General features: G+C 43.5%; 1 protein-coding gene across 1 annotated transcript in view; it reads right to left on the reverse strand.

Annotated features, from left to right (window-relative positions):
• Positions 1–400, reverse strand: part of LOC119586887 (WAG22 antigen-like) — a gene marked incomplete in the record, with an annotated part of 19,285 nt that extends 18,885 nt beyond the window's left edge. The window contains 2 exon segments of the mRNA XM_037935623.1: positions 1–171; positions 374–400. Coding sequence (XP_037791551.1) covers positions 1–171; positions 374–385 — 183 coding nt within the window.
• Between the last annotated feature and the right edge of the window lie 150 nt (positions 401–550).

Genomic DNA, 550 nt, shown 5'->3' on the forward strand with positions numbered 1-550 from the left:
TGAGTGTCCAGCGCCAACTGAGAGTCCAGCACCGGCAGAGTGTCCAGCACCAGTAGAATGCCCAACCGCTGCTTGGAGTGGAACACCGCTAGAGTGTCCAGCTTGACCTGCCTCTGGGGCAGAATAGGACTGGAGCGCTGCAGACGCTGCTGCCACCAACACCGATACAACCTAGGATGGAAAATGGTAGTGAGTTTGCAGTTCACTTTAAAATCACATGATATATGTTTTGTTTTCTTCATTACTTATCCAGGATTTTGGTTTCAATTTGAATTCGTTTACTTTTTTCTTCATCACACCAGAATTGATCCCTTCAAAAAACATTTCAATATAATATAGAATATTTGAATGGCAAGTTAAAACAGATGCTCACCAGAAGCTTCATGGTGGTAAATTGTGTTTGGACAAGCGCACAGCAGCTATATATAGTGCAGTCTACCCGTCGATATGACCTCTTAAGACACCAGTTCTCTGCCAAGGTTAGTGTATACTAGGTTACCTCTCGCTCCCAGTTTATATGTACTTCGTCATTCTCTCAATAAACTGGAAG

Source organism: Penaeus monodon, chromosome 22 (assembly GCF_015228065.2).
Source record: "Penaeus monodon isolate SGIC_2016 chromosome 22, NSTDA_Pmon_1, whole genome shotgun sequence".
NCBI lineage: Eukaryota > Metazoa > Arthropoda > Malacostraca > Decapoda > Penaeidae > Penaeus > Penaeus monodon.